The sequence below is a fragment of the Artibeus jamaicensis genome, unplaced genomic scaffold, assembly GCF_021234435.1.
Source record: "Artibeus jamaicensis isolate MK-2021 breed Jamaican fruit bat unplaced genomic scaffold, CSHL_Jam_final contig_463, whole genome shotgun sequence".
Taxonomy (NCBI): domain Eukaryota; kingdom Metazoa; phylum Chordata; class Mammalia; order Chiroptera; family Phyllostomidae; genus Artibeus; species Artibeus jamaicensis.
Genome location: NW_026521841.1, coordinates 87,186 through 108,765, shown reverse-complemented (window position 1 = coordinate 108,765; position 21,580 = coordinate 87,186). Strand labels below are relative to the sequence as shown.

General features: G+C 43.1%; 1 protein-coding gene across 2 annotated transcripts in view; it reads right to left on the bottom strand.

Annotated features, from left to right (window-relative positions):
• Nucleotides 1-621: 621 nt before the first annotated feature.
• GYPC (glycophorin C (Gerbich blood group)) overlaps nt 622-21,580 on the bottom strand; it is a 59,193-nt gene continuing 38,234 nt past the window's right edge. Inside the window, exons 2-4 of one of the 2 annotated variants that reach the window (XR_008391862.1) lie at nt 20,819-20,869; nt 18,671-19,140; nt 622-3,106 (exon numbers count right to left, since the gene is read on the bottom strand). Coding sequence is in view for 1 of the 2 variants with exons in the window: in XM_037142206.2 (XP_036998101.1) it covers nt 18,944-19,140; nt 20,819-20,869 (248 nt within the window). In the remaining variant the exon portion in view is untranslated. Of the gene's footprint in view, nt 3,107-18,464; nt 19,141-20,818; nt 20,870-21,580 lie in introns of those variants that run through there. The other variant, XM_037142206.2, reaches the window with a different exon arrangement.

Genomic DNA, 21,580 nt, shown 5'->3' with positions numbered 1-21,580 from the left:
TGTGTACTTTGTGTCCATATGTAAGATAATGTAAAGTTCAAATAAAGACAGGCCTATCACCTCTAGAAAGTCCAGCAGCATGTTCAAAATTGGTTTGGGACCTGTCCACATACTGCAGAAGGGCCACACATAGTAGCAATAACCCCAAGCAACCTTAAAGTTCTAAAACACTCCTAGTGGCAGTACCCCCCAAGTGTAGGACCACTGATGGAAAGAATGGATGTCAGTGTGGCCCAGAGGAATCAGTGCCAGTTGGGAGGCAGGGTTTCTGCCTCTGCCTCTGTCTTTGCCTCACCTGCTGTGAGACAGCCACGTGAGCAATGACAATCAGTAATAGGATTCAGAGCAATCAATGCCTGTTGTCGACTGTAATAGCCTCTCTTCATGATGTGGGTTAATCTACATGATTAACCTCCTCAAGCTGGTGGTGTTATTCCCATTTTAAAGACAGAAGCACTGAGACTGATGTTAGGCAATTTGCTTAAGTTTTTAATTTCTTACCTTTCTGATGTATCAAAAGAGGTAACAGGCATAGATACATGGAAGAATTTATGTATTAAAATGCATAAAAATCTTTATGTATTTTTACCAGAGGAGGAACAAAAACATATATAAAAATGTTTTTATTCAAACAGGCTGTGGTAGTTCTAGTGTAGGTTGATATACAGGGTCTGACACAAATAATGCCCCCTTTTTATTACAAAATCATAAGCACGTAATTCTGTAACACAGAAATATCATACTCAATCATACCATGTGACATATTAGGTAAAATGTTAAAATTAAAACTATAAATTATTATACCCATATTATTACCCTACCAACCACACTCAAGCAGGTGTTACTTCTGCTGGACCCTGTCTTTTAGGCATGAAATAATTTGAAAGTAATTCCCTCCCATGTGCAGCCACTGGAGATGTCTACTGGTAATCAAGAGGAAGCATAAAGAGATCTATGTTTCATATTATAATCAGGAAATGATGCTTGTGATCATTTGGGATTTTAAATGTTCTTCCTATTTTGATAGAAACAAGAGGCAGTGGATGGTGCCAATGGGCTGTGGAAGAGTGGACCCTTGGTTTGGAGAGACAGGGAGCCACAGCCCTGTGGATCCATGCCCTCATACAGACAGAGTGGCTGGCTGCACAGCACAGAGCCTGCTGGGGGAATGGGCCCTGAAGAACTCAACTGATCCTCAGGGCTGTGTTTTGACCAAGGACGTAGGCAAAAGTTAAGAAGGCTCCTTGATTTGTGATGGGGATAGTAAATTAAAAAGTAGATGCTCAAGAGGTTACCACCCAGAGCACACTAGAAGCTAGAACACTGTTTATAAACTAATGCTCTTTCTTTGGTAGCCTCAGGTGTCAGCCTCATAAGGTCTTTGGGGAAAGTGTATTGGAAGCTCATATAAACTAGTAAAAGTCCTTGTTAAAAGTGTGGGTATGTGTGTGTAATAAGATATTCTAACTGAGTCAGTTGAGGATTATCTTTGCTAGCAGTACAGAAGACACTTTCTTTGGGGATTAGATGAGTTTTGTTTCCCTCTGCTTACTCTTCTGGTTCCAGCCAAAGGAGCTATACAGAAGATTCAAGGCTAAACATAAAAGCAAACATGTTTATTATCAGCTGGAGAGAAGCCCCTTCTCATATTAATTGCCTGCCAATCCCCCAATGCACATACTTTAATTATCAGTGCAAAAGCACAGGGCTGGGGAGGACCCAGCCATGACAGAGTAAAGTGTGTGCCTTGTGAAATGGCTAATGATGAGCCCTAAATCTGTCACATTGGAATCCCAAGCCCATTTGTACACAGGACACTGTGGGGGTGACTTTTCCTGCAAGTCCCCAAGTCCGCCATGGATGAAAGTAAACAAGACAAGACATGATTTGCTTGGGGAGGAGAGGTGGCTGATCCCTTGAAAGGGGAAGGCCTCAAACCCCTTCCTCCAGGGGCTTTTATTGGGTTGTAATACACAGGAATACAGGCAGTAAGGATCAAACAGTAGATAACATTTCAAAGAAATCTGAAGGCTTAGTCTGAGTCAGAGTCTGTCAGGAAGGGGGTTTTGCAGAAACTTTTAGGGTTTCCTGCTTGGACCCTTAATATATGAAAGAAAGCACTCTTAGCAGAGCAGATTTCACAAGATTTTCAGGAAGTCTTTGTGATGCTAGATCCCAGCTGCACCCCGCCATCTGCTCTGGCAAGGCAAGGAGCTGCACCCCTCCCCCATCAGGTATTCAGGCTTAAGGGGATTAGAGCCATAAAGTGCTTCTCCCAGAGGACATGGGAACTCAGGCTTTGTCAAAGCCAGGGGACAAGAGTACATTGCTCCCTCTTTGTTGCAGCCCGCTGAGTCCTTCCATGATGGCCTCCCAAGTGATTGTGTCTGGTCTAGGTTGTCCCTGCTCTGAGGGGTCTTACCCGTCAACAACATAGATCATGCTTTGGGAATAGGGAGAGGAAACTGAGGCAGCATTTCTACCAGAGACAAGCTTTGCCTCCTGTGGCTCACATTCTGGAGGTCACTCGCTCATCCTTAGCAATGGGGGGTAGAGTTACAATTCCTGAAACTAGGCAGAGCAGTCCACAACAGGACTCCAGAGCTCAATGATGTCCTGAATGAAGGGATGTTCCATCACAGCCTAAGGACCCTCATCTGGGATCTGAGTGTACCATGTACCCAGGATGAACAGCCATAGCAAAGTTTTGATTGAATCTAAATGAAGAGGCTTAGGGAAGGCCTAGTTTTCTGCTCCAAGGCCCTGTTGGGACAGCCAGACTTTGCCTTTTAGATGTGAGGGCTCTGCTCTGGTTTTCTGGGGTGACACAAGAGGGATCTCAAGGTACATTTTGACTTGGATAGAAAAATAATAATTATTTCAGCTATTTGAAAAGTAAAAGGTGGCCAAAGTGTTTGGTTACACATTGAAGTCTGTCTTCTTATCTTCAGCATCTTGAGATCTGTAATGTTAGCAGGAACCTCTTGGTCACAGGATAGCCTCAGAAATAGAGGCTGGCAAATACTGTCCAAGATCATTGCCAGGGCTCTGGACTGATGACCTCACCCATGCGCTAAGACTCCCACAGGGTGTGCCTCTATTGTTCCTGTGATCAAAAACCAATAAAAGCAATCAAACCTCATGCACTAGCAAAGAGATGCAAAACTTTCACCTTTAAACTCCTCTATGTGCCTCAAGAAGCAGAATATGCTTTTTAATTCCCTGGTGAGAAGTGAGGATACTGTAAAGGGATCTGAGCCCAGGTGTTTAGAGCATGGCTAGGGTTTCATGTCTGTGCACACTTATTCAACAAGTATTTATTCAGCATTCACACTACCAGACACTGTGTTAGGCAGTGCCTTCTTACTTGGGAGATAATTCACATTTCTTTCATCTTGTGAGTGGGACATGAGCTGCTCTTTGTTCTGGGTAATCTTTTCTAGAATGTTTCTATAGCAAGGAGCCCTGGAAGATGGAGACAGTTAATTCCTCCTGAGAAGAGGGCAGGCACCTTACTGCCTATAAGAAGAGACTCTGGTTTTCTTGGCTCAGGATTCCTCTGCTGGAACTCAACCCTCCATGTGGGCAACTACGCACATGGTCCACTTAGGACCATGTATGTTGTCCTCTAGGACGTGGGGACAAGAGGAACAGATCAAATATGTTTTTATACTCTTGCTGTGCTGTGAGTGATAAAGCCCCCTGTCTCTGAGCAAAGAGTCCCTGTCTTCTGTCAGCATCCATTGAAGGATCACAGGCTAGTTGTTATTTCACAAGGAGGAAAAATTTCAGTCCCCACAAAGTTCCTGACAAGCTTATATTCTTACTGAATTTTATATTCAAAACACCCTAAAATTCAAATATTTTATCTTCATTATGTTGATTATAACTGAAGCAGAGAAGTTAAATTACAGTTTCTAGGTCACAGAACTAGCTAGTACCAGAGGGGATATTTTTGTTCAACTGTGTCTGATTCCAGAGTCATTCTCTTTCCATAACATGTAGATACGTTAAATTGTAAACAAAAAAGTGCCTGTAGTTTTTTTTTGAAGGTACACTTTTTTTTGCACTTGATGGAATTGTTTATATGCTATGTTGCCTTTGTCTCCAACCCTACATTTTGTTTTCTGGCCATTGGAGCTTATGTATTTTTAAAAGCAGAGCAATTAAATCTATTTTTGCCTGGTTTTCTAAATGTGGCTAGAAATGTCTAGGCCACAAACCAGGGTTTCGTGAGTGCTATTAATATCTCTTATGACAGATTCATTTTTTAAATTTAATTTTTAATTACAGTTTACATTTAATATTATTTTGTATTAGTTTCAGTTATATAGCATAGTGTTTAAACAATCATATACTTTACAGAGTGGTCCCCCCAATATTTCCAGCACCCATCTGACCCCTGCATTGTTGTTACCATATTATTGATTACATTTCCTATACTGTACATTGCTATGACTATTTTGTAAATACCTATTTGTACTCCTTAATCCCTTCAACTTTTTCACCCAGTCTCCAAAACTGCCCTCGTATCCAGCAATCATCAATCTGATTGCTGTATCCATAAATCTGTTATTATTTTGCTTGTTCATTGATGTTGTTCTTTAGACTCCACATATAAGTAAAATTATATGCTATTTATCTTTCTGTCTGATTTATTTATTTATTTTCTCATTTTTTTAAATTTAGTTATTTTTTAAGTACAGTTTTTGTCTATTTCTCCCATCCAAGCCCCCCCCGTCCCGCACTCCCCACCTCCCCCCAACCCCCCAGCCCTCCTTCCTGCATCCCTCTCATTTGTTCCCCAAATACCTCCACCCTTCCCCCTTAAATTCTTCCCTTTCCCCTGTGGTCACTGTCCCCTTGTTCTCTATTTCAGTGTCTTTGTTTTTATTCTGCTTGCTTGTTTATTTTGTTGTTTAGCTTCCTGTTAAAGGTGAGATCATATGGTATTTGTCTTTCAACACCTGGCCTATTTCACTCAGCATAATGCTTTCCAGTTCCATCCATGTTGTTGCAAAGGGTAGTAGCTCCTTCTTTCTCTCTGCTGCATAGAATTCCATTGTGTATATGTACCACAATTTTTTGATCCATTCATTTACTGATGAGCACCTAGGTTGCTTCCAGCACTTGGCTATTGTAAATTGTGCTGCTATGAACATTGGGGTACACAGGTTCTTTTGGATTGGTGTTCTAGGGAATTTTCTGAGAAAATTCCATACTGTTTTCCATAATGGTTGTACCAGTCTGCACTCCCACCAACAGTGAACTGAGGACCCCTTTTCTCCACAACCTCTCCAACATTTGTTGCTTGTTGCTTTTCTTGATAGCCATCCTGACCAGTGTAAAGTGGTATCTCATTGTGGTTTTAATTTGGATCTCTCTAATAGCTAATGATACTGAGCATTTCTTCATGTGTCTCTGGATATTCTGTATGTCCTCTTTGGAGAAGTGTCTGTTCAAGTCCTTTTCCCATTTTTTAATTGGGTTAGATGTCTTAGAGTGGAGCCATGTAAGTTCTTTGTATATTTTGGAGATTAAACCTTTGTCTGAGGTATCATTGGCAAATATATTTTCCCATACAGTTGGTTGTCTTGCTAATTTAATACTGTTTTCCTTAGCCATGCAGAAGCTTTTTATTTTGATGAGATCCCATTTGTTTATTCTTTCCTTTATATTCCTTGCTCTAGGGGACATATCAGTAAAAATGTTGCTGCGTGAAATATCTGAGATTTTCTTTTTCTTTTTTTAAAATTTTATTTAGTTATTTTTCAAGTACAATTTTTTGTCTATTTTTCCCGTCCCAGCCTCCCCCGCCCCTTGCTCCCCACCTCCCTCCCATTTCCACCCCCCTTAGTTCTCGTCCCTGTGTCCTTCCTATTTGTTCCTCCAAATCCCTCCCCCATTTTCCCCTTAACTTCCCTTCCTTCTCCCCTCTGGTCACTATCCCCTTGTTCTCTATTTCAATGTCTTTGTTTTTTTTTTTTTTTTTCCTGCTTGGTTGTTTGTTTTCTTGCTTACCTTCCTGTTAAAGGTGAGATCACATGGTATTTGTCTTTCAACACCTGACCTATTTCACTCAGCATAATGCTTTCCAGTTCCATCCATGTTGTTGCAAAGGGTAGGAGCTCCTTCTTTCTCTCTGCTGCATAGAATTCCATTGTGTATATGTACCACAATTTTTTGATCTGTTCATTTACTGATGGGCACCTAGGTTGCTTCCACTTCTTGGCTATTATAAATTGTGCTGCTATGAACATTGGGGTGCATAGGTTCTTTGATATTGATGTTTTAGGATTCTTAGGGTATAATCCCAGCAGTGGAATTGCTGGGTCAAAAGGCAGGTCGATTTTTATTTTTCTGAGAAAATTCCATACTGTTTTCCATAATGGTTGTACCAGTCTGCACTCCCACCAACAGTGAACTAAGGACCCCTTTTCCCCACAACCTCTCCAACATTTGTTGTTTGTTGCTTTGCTTATGATAGCCATCCTGACTGGTGTAAAGTGGTATCTCATTGTGGTTTTAATTTGGATCTCTCTGATAGCTAACGATATTGAGCATCTCTTCATGTGTCTCTGAATGTTCTGTATGTCCTCCTTGGAGAAGTGTTTGTTCAAGTCCTTTTCCCATTTTCTAATTGGGTTGGGTGTCTTCTTAGAGTGGAGTCGTGTAAGTTCTTTGTATATTTTGGAGATTAAACCTTTGTCTGAGGTATCATTGGCAAATATGTTTTCCCATACAGTTGGTTGTCTTGCTAATTTAATACTGTTTTCTTTAGCCATGCAGAAGCTTTTTATTTTGATGAGATCCCATTTGTTTATTCTTTCCTTTACATTCCTTACTCAAGGGGACATATCAGTAAAGAAGTTGCTGCGTGAAATATCTGAGATTTTCTTGCCAATGTTTTCCTCTAGAACTTTAATAGTGTCACAGCTTATATTTAAGTCTTTTATCCACCTTGAATTTATTTTGGTGTATGGTGTAAGTTGGTGCTCAAGTTTCATTTTTTTGCATGTAGCTGTCCAGTTCTCCCAACACCATTTATTGAAGAGGCTATCTTTACTCCATTTTATGTTATTGCCCCCTTTGTCAAATATTAATTGACTGTAGAGAGTTGGGTTGATTTCTGGGCTCTCTGTTCTGTTCCATTGGTCTATGTGCCTGTTTTTATGCCAGTACCAAGCTGTTTTGATTACAGTGGCCTTGTAATACAGTTTGATATCAGGTATTGTAATCTCTCCTACTTTGATCTTCTTTCTCAAAAGTGCAGCTGATATTCAGGCTTGTTTATGGTTCCATATAAATATTTGAAGTGTTTGTTCTATGTGAAATATGCCATTGGTACTTTAATAGGTATTGCATTGAATCTGTATATTGCTGTGGGTAGTATGGACATTTTGATGATATTAATTCTTCCAATCCATGAATGCGGTATATGCTTCCATTTGTTTGTGTCTTCCCTGATTTCTTTCTTCAGTGCTGTGTAGTTTTCTGCATACAGGTCTTTTACCCCTTTGGTTAGGTTTATTCCCAGATATTTTATTTTTCTTTTTGCTAAATCGAATGGGATTTTTTTTTTATTTCTGCTTCTGCTGATTCATGTTAGTATACAAAAATGCCATTGATTTCTGGATATTGACTTTGTTTCCTGCTATTTTGCCAAATTCATTAATTAGTTCGAGCAGTTCTTTGGTAGAGTCTATAGGATTTCCCATGTACACTATCATGTCATCTGCAAACAGTGACAGTTTTGTTTCCTTCTTTCCTATTTGAATGCCTTTTATTTCCTCTTCTTGCCTAATTGCTGTGGCCAAAACTTCCAAAACTATATTAAATAGAAGTGGTGAAAGTGGACATCCTTGTCTTGTTCCTGATCTTAGTGGAAAAGCTTTTAATTTTTGCCCATTGAGTATAATGCTGGCTGTAGGTCTCTCATATATGGCCTTTATTATATTGAGGAATGCTCCCTCTATTCCAACTTTTCTGAGTGTTTTTATCATAAATGGGTGTTGTACCTTATCAAAAGCTTTTTCCGCGTCTATTGATATGATCATGTGGTTTTTGTCTTTGATTTTGTTTATGTGATGTATTACATTTACTGATTTGGGAATGTTGAACCATCCTTGCATCCCTGGGATGAATACCACTTGGTCATGGTGTATGACCTTTTGGATATATTGTTGGATGCAATTTGCCAATATTTTGTTGAGGATTTTAGCATCTATGTTCATGAGCGATATTGGCCTGAAGTCTTCTTTCTTTGTTGTGTCTCTATCTGGTTTTGGAATTAGGATGATGCTGGCTTCATAAAATGAATCTGGGAGTTTTCCATCTTTCTGGATTTTTTGGAATAGTCTGTGGAGAATAGGGGTTAGCTCTTTCTTAAATGCTTTGTAGAATTCTTCTGTGAAACCATCTGGTCCAGGGCTTTTGTGTGATGGGAGTTTTTTGATTACTGCTTCAATTTCTTTTGCTGTTATTGGTCTATTCAGGTGTTCTACTTCTTTTTCATCAAGTTTTGGAACATTATATTTTTCTAGAAATGTGTCCATTTCCCATAGGTTTTCAAATTTCTTGGCATACAGTTCTTCATAGTAATTTCTTACAATCCCTTCTATTTCTGTGGTATCAGTTGTAATCTCTCCTCTTTCATTTCTGATTGTGCTTATTTGTGCCCTCTCTCTTCTTTTCTTGATGAGCCTACTTAAAGGCTTGTCTATTTTGTTTATCTTTTCAAAAAACCAACTCCTGGATTCATTGATCTTTAGAATTGTGCTTTTATTTTCTGTGTCATTAAGTTCTGCTCTAATTTTGGTTATTTTCTTCCTTCTGCTTGCTCTGGGTTGTCTTTGTTGTTGTTCTTCGAGTTCTTGCAGGCATAGGGGTAGGTTGTTTGTTTGAAATGTTTCTACCTTCTTTAGGTAGGCCTGTATTGCTATAAACTTCCCTCTCAGGACTGCCTTCGTTGTGTCCCATAAGTTTTGGGTTGTTGTGAGATCGTTTTCATTTGTTTCCAGAAACTTTTTGGTTTCTTCCCTAATTTCATTCTTGACCCATTCGTTGTTTAATAGCATGCCATTCAGTCTCCATGATTTTGTGTGCTTTGCTTTTTTTCCTCTGGAGTTGGTTTCCAATTTCAGTCCCTTGTGGTCAGAGAAAATGCTTGGTATGATTTCAATTTTCTTGAGTTTTTTGAGGCTCGTTTTGTGTCCTATCATGTGGTCTATATTTGAGAATGTTCCATGTGCATTTGAAAAGAATATGTATTTAGCTTCTTTGGGATGAAGGGCTCTATATATATCAGTTAAGTCCATTTCATTTAGGGTGTTGTTTAATGCCACAATATCTTTGTTGATATTTTGTTTGGGAGATCTATGCATTTTTGATAGTGGGGTATTAAAATTCCCTACTATAATTGTGTTGCTGTCAATATCATTCTTGAAGTCCGCTAAGATTTTCTTGATATATTTTGGTGAACCTATGTTGGGTGCATATATATTTACGATGTTAATGTCTTCTTGGTGGATTCTTCCTTTGAGTATTATGAGGTGACCTTCTGGGTCTCTCTTTATGGTCCTCTTTTTGAAGTCTATTGTGTCTGATATGAGAATTGCTACCCCAGCTTTTTTTTCTTGTCCGTTTGCTTGGTAAATTTGTTTCCAGCCTTTCATTTTTAGTCTGTGATGGTCCTTTGTCCTGAGGTGGGTCTCTTGTAGGCAACATATGTGAGGGTCATGCTTATCCATTCAGCTATTCTGTGTCTTTTGATTGGAGCTTTTAATCCATTTACGTTTAAGGTTATTATTGATAGGTACTTATTCATTGCCATTTTTGTACCTGTATTCTTCTCTGACTCTCACTTTTCCTTCCTTTCCTTAAAGTAGTCCTTTTAGTATTTCTTGTAGGACTGGTTTGGTGGATACATATTCTCTTAGACTTCTTTTGTCTTGGAAGCTCTTTATTTGGCCTTCTCTCTTGATTGAGAGCCTTGCTGGGTAAAGTAGCCTTGGTTGTAGGCCTCTGTTTCTCATTACTTGGAATATATCTTGCCATTCTCTTCTTGCTTGGAGTGTTTCCATTGAGAAGTCAGTAGCTAACCTTATTGGGGCTCCCTTGTATGTTACTTCTTTTTTTTTTCCCTTGCTGCCTTTAAGATTCTCTCTTTTTCTTGGAATTTTGCCATTTTGATGATGATGTGTCTTGAAGTGGGTCATCTTGTGTTACTCTTGATTGGGATTCTCTGTGATTCCTGGATTTGTGTGATTTTTTCTGTCATCAAATTAGGAAAATTTTCCCTCATTACTCTTTCAAATATATTTTCTATTCCTTATTCTTCTTCTTCTCCTTCTGGTATCCCTATTGTTCGGATATTATTACATTTCATATTGTCTTGTATTTCCCTTAATCCCCCTTCATTCTTTCTGAGTTTCTTTTCATTTTCCTGCTCTTTCTGTGAGATGCTTTCTACTTTGTCCTCCAGCTCGCTAATCCTATCCTCCGCCTCTTCTATCCTACTTTTGAAACTATCTACTGTGTTCTTCAATTCAGAAATTGTATTCTTCATTTCCTCTTGTTCCTTTCTGAAAGTTTGTATTTCCTTTTTCATGTTGATATAGTTTGTGGTGAGACCATTGTAGCTCCCCTGTAGTTTTTGGTAGCTCATTGTGAGCTCTTTGAACTTCATGACTATCGGTGCTTTGAATTCACTATCTGTTAGTTGATTAGCTTCTATTTCATCTAACATTCTTTCTGAAGCCTCTGCTTTTTCTTTTACTTGGGGATTGTTTCTTTGTCTTCCCATTGTTTGTGAGACTCTTCTTGTTGGCCTCAGCTTCTAAAATTGATCTGTTCTGCCTCCCTGATTTTATGCTGTGATCCTCTGTGGTATACTGCCTGTGAATTTCAGTGGTGCAGGCTCCTTCAGGTATCCTGATGTTCTTTCTCGGTTTCCACCTACTCCTTTTATTGTGTATGTGTAATCAGTTGTAGGAGGAGGCAAACTGGTTTAGGACAGCATAAGAGTTTTTTATGATATTTACCGTCACCGCTGGTAGAGAGGAGATAGGCGATCTTTAGAGTGTATATTGTATTAACCGTATTCTTCAGCCCAACTTGCCACTTTTATGAGAGGATGGACAAAAGATAAGCGTCTTGTTGGGGAGGGAAGGCTTGTTAGTTGTAACTAGAAAGCAGTGAGGTTTTAGATGGTCAGATTTTGAGGTAAGGTGAGTGTAAGGATTGGTAAATAGGTGCGGTGTGTGAGCAAATGGAGTTAACCACTACAGTGATAGAATTCAGGGACCTGTACAATGGGCTAAGATCCAGGAGATGTGTTGTGAGGTATTTACTGTTGTATAGATCAGCTATCATTTACACTAATATTAGAGCAGCACTCACAATCTCTATGTGATCTGTCTGAGTAGGGGGTATAGTGCTTTAGGTAGTGTGCTAAAGGAAAACCAGTGGCGTGTAGTTTAGAGGGTTAGCAAAGCACTGTGGAGGAAAGGACAGGGGGAGCCTGTCTAATAATACAATATAGCTACTTGAGACTAACAAGCCTCTACAGAAAGAGGAGGAATACAGAGATATTATTAAAATATAAAAGAGGTGAAAATAATGAAAAAATATACATCTCCTCATGGCTTTTCTGCTATAGGAAGGTGAAGTTTGTTTCTCTGTCTCTACTGTTGAGATGCCCCCTCTTCAGGTCCCATTCTGGTCCTTTCACAGTTCCTAGTTGTTTGTGTCTCTTGTGGATAAAAGGAAACGAAGCAACAAACAAACAAACAAACAAAAAGGCAGAAAAGGGAGACGAAAGCTGTGAGTTTAAGAGGAAAGGAAGAAGGACTAAAACAGGGAAAAAGAAAGGAGAGGAACAAAGTATAGAAAGATAAAGCAGTGATAAAATTAAAAAAAATATATAAGGTTACTAAACTAATGCACAAAAAAGTTACTAAAAAAAGGAAAAAAAAACCCCAAAATTTAAAAAACCCCAAGAAATAAACAAGCAAACAGCAAAAAAAACAAACAATAACAACAACAGAGAAACCCTTCCCTTGTTGGTTTCAAACTGTCCAGACTGGTTTTTCTAGTTGTAGCAGGATCTCTCTTTGTGCTGGGATGCCGGCGCAAGTGCGCGTACCAGCCAGGCTACCAGAGTTGGGTGTGGGGCCTGCACACTTGCCGGTCACACTCCCGGGGCAGTCCGGGACTGCTCGACCTCCGCTTCCTGGTCCTCCGGCTCCAGCCCCAAAGCACTTCCCGATCCTAGTGGCGTCAGCCCAGAGTTCTCTTCGGCCCCGCCTGTGCGAGAAACCACCTGGCGCTTCCCGGTCCAGTAGCACTGGCCCAAATATCTCTGCACCAATTCTCGCAAGAATCCCACGTTGTGCTTCCCTGGACCTTAGGCACCGCCCCGAAGACCGCGCCCCACGCGCCTGCGAGCAAGAACCCAGCAGGGAGCTTCTTTGTCCTGTGGTGCCCGCCCCTAACTCTCTGCACCCGCTCGCGCTGGTCCTTCTGGGATGTGCGTAACTGGATGTCGGCTTCCCTGTCCTCTGGTGGTGGCTCAGAGGCCTCCGCCTCCACCAGGCCTTCTGGGACCCGGAGTAACCGGCAGGGCACTTCCCAATCCTGTGGCAAGTCCCCAACTGCCTCCACTTTCCCCCTGGCTCGCTGCAAGGCCGGATAGGAAGCAAGCCAAGCTGCCGTGGCAGGAGAACACCTCAGTCCACTTTCAATAAAAAAACAAAACAAAACAAAACTCTCCAGACAGCCTGTCTCTCATTCCCGCTCAGTCCCCAACCAGACCCCTGGCAGGGGGGCGGGGGGTGCTGCTGGCCTGCGCTGGTGGCCACTGGGGCTGCTGGGTGCCCAAGTTCCTGTGGTAGACCTTTCTGGTGTTGGTCTCAGACCGATGGCTCTGGACCCCGGGGGTAGATGCAGCACTGGGGCCACCTGGCCTGGGGCGCCAGCCCCCGCCACTGCTTTGTCTTTACTCTGTCCCCAAAACCCCACTGACCTGCTGCTTTTTGGTGTTTCAGCGTCCAACACAGTCTCTGTTCTTTTAATTTCACAAATGCTGGATAACTAATGGATTAGTGTGCTGCTTTTCTATAGATCTGCCAGGATTTTCACCCACGAGAGCGGGAGTGCGGGAGCTAGAATCCGCTCCATCTTACTCCAACACCATCTTCCTTCCTCCTCCCTGATTTATTTTTATTTTACATAGCATAATACTCTCTAGGTCTATCCATGCTGTCGCAAATGGTAAGATTTCATTCTTTTTTATGGTCAAGTAATATTCCAATGTATATATGTATCACATCTTTATCCACTCATCTATTAATGGGCACTTGAATGTGACTATAGTGTTATTTGTGGCACTAGGCCAGTTAAAATCCTGTTGACTTCTAAATTAGCCCTGGTGCTATGATGATAAAAGAAGCTCAGGCAAAAAGTGAAAAATAATGGAGGGACTGTCTCCTCCAAAAGAACATAAATAGGATACACTCATCAGTAGTTCCTTCCACTGAAGAAGAAGTTTTCTAATGTGAAGGTTGGCTTGAATCCTGACCTTCAGAAAAGGATGAGATGTATTTTGCCCTGTGTTCAGAAAAGGATGAGATGTCTTTCTCAACGAACAAGATGGGTTGCATCATGTGAAATCCAGACTAAAAGATGAGGAAGCTGAAGTGAGGGGCATGCCCCAGGATGACGGGTGTTTCCACCACTTGGCAGGGTCATCACCATGACATGCCTTTAGAAGCCCCCTTGTACATTTCCATAGTTATTTTCATCTTGTCTTTTGTTTAACTTGATCATTGCATAGTTTTATGATAGAGATTGCCCTGTTCCTTCAGTGGCCCCCTATAGCCTCTAGGACAAAGTCACATTTCTTAGACTGGGGCTGGAGACCCTCCATGGTCCTGCCCTAGTTTACTGCGCAATTATGCAGGTCTCCTTTTCCCTCTGAAGTCTTCCCTAAGTCCAGCTCATCTCCTGATCTAATTGCCTCTCTCTCCTTGGTATTCCACACTGAACTGTTCACTACTGTCACAGCATCTCTAACACTGCAGGGCCATGGAGCTGGCATGTTTACCTTCTTCACCAAGCACAGAACCCATGAGGCAGGACCTGTTCTATTCAGTGAGGTCATCCCCACACTTAGACAGGTACCTAACACATGTGTGTGAATTGCAGATATAAAATCAGACACATATAGTCACATGGTCTATCTGTCTCTGGATCTAAATGTTCAGCATTAGACATTTTTATTTTGAGGTTGAGAACTCTTTTAAAGTTTACATCATCCATGAAGGGTCATCTAACCAATCATTTTCCTTTTTGATAAGAATGATTGGGTGGTGGATGAGGTGGGATCTAACTAAAAACATTTTACCCTGCTAATCATCCCACCAAGGGCCAATAGCCCAGGACCAATTCCTACCACTCCAAGCTGCCACTGCCCCAGGCCAGCCCTCACTGAGAATGGAGATGTTGGCACAGGAGCCCAGGTCATTGCTGGCCAGGCCTTGGGTGCTGGGACCCCAAAACTGGCTCATTCCAGCATCCCTGAGTCCTGGTGTACCTGATCCACTCCCAGGAAGAGCTCTTGCTGATTCACTGCAGCCCGTGGAAGGAAGGAGATTCCTGCTGCTGATCTCTTAGAAGCTATGTGACCTCCAACAGGCCCTTCGGTCTTTCTGAGCCTCAGTTTCAGTCAGCCTAAAAGGAGGATGAGGTCATCTTCCTGCAAGGATTACTGAGACAATAAACGGAGGAACTGTGTACAAAGAAGCTGTGATTTCACCCAGAGGGTGACAGCTCCCCCTTGGGTGGCATTTGGAACAGTCACCTTGGACAATTCAACCCTACAACTTCCATGTCACTCTGCCTCTGATTCTGGCTGGGCCTGGGGACCCAGTGGGTTGGAAGCAGGCTGTACTTCCACAGAGTTTTTGTAGTTTCATAGGGCAGGTGAGGGAGATGAGGTGAAGGAACAGAGAGCCCACATCCCATGGGCCAGGTCTCAGATAGAGGGCTGCTAGACCAGTGGGGTGGAGGGAGAGAAGGAGGGAGAGAAGACTTATCAGCAGCCTTCTTGCCCACAAAGGCACCAGCTCAGGGGCCCTGGGCTCATCCTCTTTCTCTGGAGTCTTTCTTAAAGAAAAGCATGTCTAGACTTCCGCCAAGATGGAGGCATAGGTGGAAGCACTGCACCTTCTCACACAACCAAGTTTAAAAACAACAAAGTTTTAGCAACAAAAATGCAGCCAAACCACAGAAAATTGAATTACACGGAAGTCTGACAACAACGAACCCTTCAGCCAAACCAGTAAGAGGGGCAGAGCCAGCAGCAGAGCGGGGTCTGGCAGGAAAGATCCACAGGACCCACTGGGGCATGCAACCCAGGTGCACCAGCAGCCGTGGGCAGATCCCAGGTGTGGAGTAGTGGGCGGACCCACTGAGGGCGCAAGACGGTGGACTCACTGAGGGCTGACCAAAGTCACACAGTCAAGCGCAGATAAACTGGTGAAGGAGTGAAGCGGTGAGACAGACCATGCAGGCCCCAGTGGCGGAAAGTGGCAGAGGGGACCGCCATTGTCCCTCTCTGACCCCGCCCCCACATGTAGCGTCACAAACCAGTGAACTGGGTGGCCCCGCCCTGGTCAACACCTTCTCTATGTAACAGGCACAAACAGATCAAAACATGGCTCAAGAACAACTCAGAGCCCTAGAGCCGATAAATCTAAGTAATGAAGAAATAGCCAAACTTTCAGATGCACAGTTCAAAACACTGGTGATCAGGATCCTCACAGAACTGGTTTATTTTAGTCACAAATTAGAGGAACATATGAAGACTAAACTAATTGAAATGAATGGACATGCACAGGAAACCAATTGTAATGGAAAGGAAACTGGGACTAAAATCAAAGGAGTGGACCAGAAGGAGGAAAAAAATGACCAAACAGAAAAATATGAAGAAACAAGAATTCAAAAAAATGAGGAGAGGCTTAGGAACCTCCAGGACATCTTTAAACATTCCAACATTCTGTACCAGAAGGGAAAGAGGAACACCCATGAGTGAAAAACTTATTTGAACAAATAATAAAGGAGAATTTCCCCAATCTGGCAAAGGAAATAGACTTCCAGGAAATCCAGGAAGCTCAGAGAGTCCCAAAGAAGTTGGACCCAAGAAGAAACACACTAAGGCACATCATCATTATATTAGCCAAGATTAAAATGAAAGAGAGAATTCTAGAAGCAGCAAGAGATAAGGGGACAGTCACCTACAAAGGAGTTCCCATCAGACTGTCAGCTGATTTCTCAAAAGAGACCTTACAGGCAAGAAGGGGCTGGAAAGAGGTATTCCAAGTCATGAAATCCAAGGACCTACAACCAAGATTGATTTATCCAGCAAAGCTTTCATTTAGAATGGAAGGACAGATAAAGTGCTTCTCAGATAAGATCAAATTCAAGAAGTTCATCATCACAAAGCCCTTATTATATGAAATGTTAAAGGGACTTATCTAAGAAAAAGAAGATAAAAAAGATGAACAGTGAAAGGACAGCAAACTCACAGTTATCAACAGCCACTCCTAAAACAAAAGCAAACTAAGAGGACAGCTAGATCAGGAGCAGAACCATAGAAATGAAGATCACATGGAGGGTTATCAACAGGGGAGTGGGAGAAGGAGAAGTGGGGAGAAGGTACAGAAAATAAGCAGCATAGATGGTAGGTAGAAAATAGATGGGGGGAGGGCAAGAATAGTATGGGAAATATAGAATCTAAAGAACTTGAGACACATGGTCATAAACTAAAGGATGGGAATGGTGGAGGAGGGGTGTGCAGGGTTGAGGGAAATGAAGGGGGGAAATAGAACTGTAATGACATAATTAATAAAATATATTTTTAAAAAAGAGAAAAGCATGTTTGTGTGTGGGTTCTGGGTGTACTAGGCAGTGATCTATGCTTACAGTCCTGGGAGACAAGGCCATATGCCCACATATTCTCAAAAACCTAAAGTGATGTCACAACAGGAAGGATTGTTAGATGTTGTTTAGTATTTCCCAAATGTGTTCTGTGGGACTCCTGGTCCACAAATTTTTAGTAGGTATTCTGAGAAGAAATGGGGTCTCTCTCCAAATACATTTGAGGAAGGCTGCACTAATTTCCCTACTTCCCACACCTCAAGTTGTAGCACACATTGGAATACTAAAGATACTGGGAAGCCCTCACTGCTTTAACTTGGCTTAATATGTCATTTTCCAAACCTATTTGCACCTGGAGCATCCTTTGTGTTTGGGCTGTTGATCATGATTTTGCCAAATAGTGTTTAACAGAGCACAGTTTGGGGCATGGAGATAGAGCCAAGTCCTTCATTTTACAGATGAGACAGTGGAGGACCAGTAAGCTCGGGTCACCAAGAGAACCATCTCCCCTTTGGCCAGCTTCATTTCTTTTCTCTGCCTCTCTGCCCTATGAGAGTCCTAAGACTTTCAGCTCCTTTGGCTGGTGGTTGGTCATCTGTGACTGAGTTTGGACTCATTATCTTCCTAGGAAGAGTGACAAGGGACCTTTTTACTGACTCCCAGTTGTAGATGGGGTCACCTATGGAAATATGAGCCCTAGGGAGTTACTGGTAGCCAGGATGCAGTCTTTAGTCTTGGAGCTGCTGGTTTCTGGGTGATTGTTGAGCTGATGGGGGTCTTGGAGAGATTCTTATGAAAGGGGATGGTTAGTAAGTTCATCTTTCTGCTATTCATTCTAAATTACAATTGCTGTTCAGGAAGCATTTAGAAGTGGTGCAATGAGGAACTTTTGTTTACCTACACATACATAGTTTATATCCAGTACCACATAATGACATTAAAAAACAACTCTGAGCACTTGGCGCATTTGTTAATGCTGTCAACCCTGAGAGTGGGTACCCTGGAGGGAGGTCCACAAGAGGGACAAGGATGTTGAGGCCATAGAGGTCAAGCCAGTTAACCAAGTTCTAGGACCAGGAAAGGGGAGCGAGGGTGAAAACCCAGGGAGTCTGTGCTCCAGCCACTTTTATTATGGGAAGGATGAGGTTCACTCATATTTGTTTAACCGGTCCATTTTTTCCTAATACTGTATTAGAGAATCAATGCTTCAGCCACTGCCCTGGTACGGGGACAATCTATTACTACAGGCACAGTCCACCCTTACATTTGTTTCATGAAGCTAGTGCCTGTGTGGGGAAAAGGAATGCTGGTCACTGGTCCCTCCCTCTCCTAGCAGGTATAGGAGCCATGTGTGCTCTCTGTGCTGGGACTGGCAATGGAGCCAGAAGTGGATGGTGCAGCCCCATGCACACAGGCATGCATGCAGATTCTATCAGAGACACACAGCTGCATTGGTGAAAATCCAGTCCTGTGTGGCATTTACTGTTCTCCAGACAATTATGGTAATACTGTTTGACTCTGAGTACTCAGTTACATTTCAAATTTATTTCCAATCACTTACAGCTGGGCCAGTAGAAGACTCAGGTGTCTTGAGCTCTGTTATCTGCTGTTCCCCTGGATGTCAAGGACTGACATTTGATGCTATTGTTCCAATAAGCATACTTCTGACTCACTTCCTTGATTCCCCAGTCCCCAGGCCCACCCACCCCACTCAGACCCAGCAAGAACTTACACACCACACTGAGGATAAATCACACTGCGTAGGAAGACCCAGACTTCTTCCCTCTGGCAGCGCAAAAGCAGGCCTCATCAGTGGTCACTGTGTCCTTGGGAGAGGATTTTCTGGACTTTTATCTTCCTTTCCTCCCAGCTCCCTGGCCCAGCACCCAAAATTCCCCTGTCTTGGGTTAAGGTGGGTGCTGTCATAGTCTGCTTGGTAGTACAGATGGTGGAGTGAAGTCATGGAGTAGGAGGAGGCACTGGGGGAGGTAAAGTCTGGTGCCCCTCAGATAAAGTACTCCTTTCTGCTGTTGTCGCCAGCCTCTTGGAGAGACAGGTCATCCTGCATGGATGCATCTTCGGTCTCAGCAAACTCTGTGCCCTTGTCCTCATTGGTATGGTAAGTGCCCTTGTGCCGGTACATGTAGTGTAGCATGAGGACAAGGAGGCAGACCAAGAAGAAGGTCACAGCAGCAATCACTCCTGCATATGGGAAGAAACACACAGCTTTGTGTGAAACCAGAACAGGGAATCAGGACACACAGGAGTTGTGGCAGGACAGACTTGCTGCTACACGAACACTAACCACCAGATGAGCTGCCTTATTCCTGCCACTCTTCTCTCTGCTTTGTGTGTGCTCGCCCCACATCCATGCTCATTTGAGTTCCCTCTTCTCTCCCTTCTTTCCCTCTTTCTTCCCTCTCTACTTCAGCACTTGGCAGACACAGTCTGGAATAGTTTGTTTCCGACTTGATCCCTGCTGAAGAGCAGATGCTCACAGTGCACTGACCTATGTGCATGATTTGTAATTTGTGGGTTTGCCTAAAACTGAGGTGTTCAGAGGACTCAAAACTTTCAGCCTTAAAACCAGGGTTTCCTGGGTCATGAGACTTAAAGTGCCAGAATCAGAAAGGTGCTGGAAAATGGGGTGAAGATGTTTGCCTGATGTACACTATTCATGAGGAAAGACTAGGCTGATGGACTGGGCTGAGCTTGGGCTTCATGGGACAGGAAAGTTTGGGTTAAGAATGGCTTTACTGCTCATTGCTCCGCTTAACTTTCCTGAACTATAGGAGGGTAAGGGTTGGCCAAGCAAAAGACTGAGGGGGGAGGGGATCCTGAAGGATGCCTGTGAGGGCATGTGGTGTGGGGAGCAGCTATTCCTTCATTTGAGGTCAGGATGGGTTGAGAGATGAGGTCTGCGGGATGGTCAGTAAAGCCAGGACACAGTGGACCTTGGGCTGATGGGTGAGGGAGGAAGACTAAAGTTTGAACAGGGCTAATGGGCAGCCCCTGGTGGGGTGGAGGGAAGGCGTATGAATTTAGACACTTGCTTTGAAGCCACAGAGCAAGTCCTCTGTCTTGATTTAAGAGAATAGGTTTATTTTCGGGCTTTGGGGGATGTTAGGGAAAACTGTCCCCAAGTCTCACCTTTGAGGAACAATTTTCTAAACTTCTTGCTGTCTTCAGGACAGCACTTTGTCTGCATGATGTTAATAATATTGTCTAAGAAAAATAAGTGTTTGGGAGCCCAATGAGCTGGAGAATATTAGTTACACAGAACCTAGCAGGGGTTTGAGGGCCTGCTTTCTCTTGTTTATATCTAATAGTGAAGTCCCTGAGCTTCTAAGGAGCTGGGGAGATGTGTGAATCCCAGAAATAAACAGCAGATTACACCTCCCAGACCTAGTCCTTTCTGAAGTACAGTTTGAGGTCACAACCATGACCAGGAGAGTCAGTACAGGGTTCCAAGTGAGGCCAGATCAGGGTCATTTCTTTAGGATGGAGAGATATGGGTGTGGAACCAGGATAGGGAATCGAGTGAGATGAGGACACAGAAAAGAAGTCAGAGAGCCCTGGTCCATGCAGGCCACCTCCCCAATGCAGTGGTTCTATCTCCAGCCCCTGATATCCATGAATCCACAGCCCTGTGAGGACCCTGACATGGTGCTCTCAGCACTGCTCTTGTCTTACCCTCACACACTGGAATACTGTTTTGGACATTTTCTTACAGAGCCAGACTCTTTCAGTCTACATTCAAAACTGCCTCTGAGAGAGGGAAGGTACTGGCCACCCCCTGGCCCAAGTCCTCAGATGGATTCTCCCCTTGGGTGTTTCCTCTGACCCTCCTGACTACTTGAAGGGCCACAGGCCAGCTCACCTGCAATGATAGCAATGTCCATTGTCGTCCAGGGCATCCCAAGGTTGGACTCTGCGAAAAGAACAGAGGAGTCCTTTGAGAGAGGAAGTTTCCCCACACCAGCAGCATCTCAGCCCAGCCTGCACCCTCTGTTCACATGTGAATAGTTCTGTGAATGGACCCAGAGTGAGCAGAGTGGACATGGTCAGAGGCCATGGACAGGCCTCTGACCAGGGGTGCACAGAGAATAAGACTCCAGTGACAGTCAATGAGAATTTTTCATGACCACAAAGATTCCTGTCCCTCCCCCAATAGTAGTGCCTGAACCAAAATCAAACTCACACAAAGGTGTCACCACCTGTCTCAGGTGGTGACACCTTGGTAAGGTGACCTTTCTGACCAGATCTTTACATTCCTTGGCAGATCATCAAGTGCCAGATGTGGCTGCAACTGCACAGCTATCATGGACACTGTGTCACAGTGGGAACTCTCCAAGGACTCAGGACAGTCCTGTTTCCCCTCATAATTTTTAGACTAAAAATATCTTCCTTTATTCAGAACATCCAGACCTCCTAGTCTGAAGCTATCTTCATTCTCAACTCACAGGAGCTCACTCTCCTGAGTCCCTGGCCCTGTGCTTTGGCTAGACAATGTAGGCAACGGGAACCAAAGTGGAGGCACTTCCACCTGAGCCAGAAGGAAGAGCCATTAGAGGGGTGAAGACAGAGCCTTACAAGAAAAAGGAGAACTCCCTCCCACCCCCAAGCTTCATCTGAAAATACA